The 3,043-nt window shown below is 36.5% G+C and overlaps 1 protein-coding gene across 1 annotated transcript in view; it reads right to left on the reverse strand.

Annotated features, from left to right (window-relative positions):
- LOC108297654 (POTE ankyrin domain family member B3-like) overlaps positions 1–3,043 on the reverse strand; it is an 18,164-nt gene that overhangs the window by 7,427 nt on the left and 7,694 nt on the right. The window contains exon 3 of the mRNA XM_017520318.2: positions 1,070–1,176. Coding sequence (XP_017375807.2) covers positions 1,070–1,176 — 107 coding nt within the window. The remainder of the gene's footprint in view (positions 1–1,069; positions 1,177–3,043) is intronic.

Here is a 3,043-nt window from a genome sequence, read left to right on the forward strand (position 1 = left end):
TGCTCCTCCTTTTCATATATGACAACATATTTGGTGGTAAATAACATTGCCAAGGTCAAACACCTTTTAAGTAAGAAAGCTAGGAATTAAACCCAGTCTGTGTGAATCCAAAGCCTAGCTCTTTTACCTTATCACCCACCTACACTTTGCCTTCATTAAAGGAAAAGTATACCCACTTAAAACTATCTCTACTCCCTCTCTCCATACCAATTAAAAATAAGGCCAGGCACAGTGGCTCATGCCTGTAATCCCAGCACTTTGGGAGGCCGAGGCAGGCGGATCACAAGGTAAAGAGATTGAGACCATCCTGACCAACATGGTGAAACCGTCTCTACCAAGAAATACAAAAATAGCTGGGCATGGTGGGGTGTGCCTATAATCCCAGCTACTCAGGAAGCTGAAGGGGGAGAATTGCTTGAACCTGGGAGGCAGAGGTTACAGTGAGCAGAGATGGTACCACTGCACTCCAGCCTGGTGCCTGGTGACAGAGCGAGATTCTGTCTCAAAAATAAATAAATAAATAAATAACAAAAACATCAAAATACACTGGAATTAAAACAAAAGCTGATTAACTTACAGTATGTGGAAATAGCAATTAATTGTCTTGCAGGGATAAGCTAACATTAATATTCTTCAAAGAAAGCAATTTAAAGCAGAATTATTCAAAAGACAAAATGATTATCAATTCCTATTTACGTTTAATATAGTATATTAGTGGAAAAGCATATAAGACATAGAGGTTAAACACTACTAGAAAGAGTTAAGTTTGATACCGAGTCATAAAGTAAACTAAAAGTTAAAGTTCATACTTCATGAGACAAATATGAAATCCATGTAGCTAAATCATATAACCAAAAACGTCACATAATAACATCAGTCAATGTAGTAAGATGAATCCCACTAAAACTGTTCTTTATGTTGCCCAGTCTAATTGTTTTTCTACTTAACTGATTCGGGTTGATCCTGATCACTATGTCACAGTAAGTTAATCTTATAAATGTTCATGACTTGAGTGACTGCTATCATTTTACAATGCAGAGATCAAAAAAAAAAAAAAAAAAAACTATACCTTCCAAATTTATCAATTCCTTTTAAATTAGCTTTTTTCTTGATTAAAAATTTCATCATTTTCTCTTTCTGTCCATATACAGCAAGTGAAAGTGGTGTGAGGCCACACTGTAAAATACAAAGCAAAAATGATATTTGATTCAAAAAATTACATATTTCTCAACTGAACTGGAAACTATATAAGTTCCAATAAACTTACACGCATAGAAAGTAAACAAATTGTAGTCACTTCCTTCTTGCTCTTCTGTGCTTTCCACTCACTGATCTTTCCCTCGGAGACACCCCTCTTCTGCCTCAACACATTAACTCTGATCATCTCAAAAACTCAATTTAAACACTTACTGGTTCCAGGAATCTTTGCTTCTATGCCATCATTTGGCATGGTATTACTGGATGATAATATTTTTTTCCATCTAAACAAAGAGCTGTATCTTTTATCTTTATATTCTCAAACTCTAGGACAAATTGTTGGGTATAAAGCAAGAATTTGTAAAACATTTCTTTAGTTTCATGTTTTACCAAAAGATCAAGCTCCAACGTGCAATAAATATTGCTATTAAGCCTCATACTGCCCATTTCAACAATTATTCCAGCATTTATTCATTTAAAATCAGTTTGTATTTAAGCTTTCCAGATTGGTAAAGAAATAAATATTCAGTTCATAGGACTACTGAAACTAAATTTACAGAATTCCTATATGTATTCTTAATAACTCCATGGTTTTAGTGTGTAAAACTGCCATCCTGATTAAGCCAATGCTCTACAAACATTTTAGTTTTATTTTGTATTGCACTTTAGGTTCTGGGGTACATGTGCAAATCATGCAGGATTGTTTCAGTTACATAAATGGCAAGGTGGTTTGCTGCCTTCATCCCCCTATCTCCTCTATCTTGTATTTCTCCCCTCATTATGCCTCCCCACACTTCCCATCCCCCTGCTGTCCCTGTCCTAGCTCCCCCTCAACTGAACGCAGTCTGTGATGCTCCCCTCTCTGTGTCCATGTGTTGTCATTGTTCAACACCCACCTATGAGTGATAACATGGGGTGTTTGGTTTTCTGTTCTTGTGTCTGTTTGCTGAAATGTTGGTTTTCAGATTCATCCAAGTCCCTATGAAGGACACGAACTCATCATTTTTTATGGCTGCATAGTATTCCATGGTGTATATGTGCCACATTTTGTTTATCCAGTCTATCATTGATGGCCTTTTGGGTTGGTTCCAGGTCTTTGCTATTGTAAACAGTGCCACAATGAACATAAGTGTGCACGTGTCTTTATAGCAGAAAAATTTATAATTCTTTGGGTATATATCCAGTAATGGGATTGCTGGGTCAAATGGAATTTCTATTTCTAGGTCTTTGAGGAATCGCCACACTGTTTTCCACAATGGTTGCACTAATTTGCAATCCCACAAACAGTGTAAAAATGTTCCTATTTCTCCACATCCTCTCCAGCATCTGTTGTCTCCAGGTTTTTTAATAATCACCATTCTAACTGGTGTGAGATAGTATCTCAATGTGGTTTTGATTTGCATTTCTCTAATCACCAGTGATGATGGGCATTTTTTCATATGTTTGTTGGGCTCATGCATGTCTTCTTTTGTAAAGTGTCTGTTCATATGCTTTGCCCACTTTTGATTGGGTTTGTTTTCTTATAAATATGTTTTAGTTCTTTGCACATTCTGGATATTAGCCTTTTGTCAGATGAGTAGATTGCAAAAATTTTTTCCCATTCTGTTGGTTGCCGGTTCACTCTAATGATTATTTCCTTTGCTGTACAGAAGATCTGGAGTTTAATTAGATCCCATTTGTCTATTTTGGCCTTTGTTACCATTGCTTTTGGTGTTTTAGCCATGAAGTCCTTGCCTATGCCTATGTCCTGAATGGTTTTGCCCAGGTTTTCTTCTAGGGTGTTTATGATGTTAGGTCTTATGTTTAGATCTGGAATTAATTTTAGTGTAAGGTGTCAGGAAGGGGT

The sequence above is a fragment of the Cebus imitator genome, unplaced genomic scaffold (genome assembly GCF_001604975.1).
Source record: "Cebus imitator isolate Cc_AM_T3 unplaced genomic scaffold, Cebus_imitator-1.0 Scaffold825, whole genome shotgun sequence".
NCBI classification, from domain to species: domain Eukaryota; kingdom Metazoa; phylum Chordata; class Mammalia; order Primates; family Cebidae; genus Cebus; species Cebus imitator.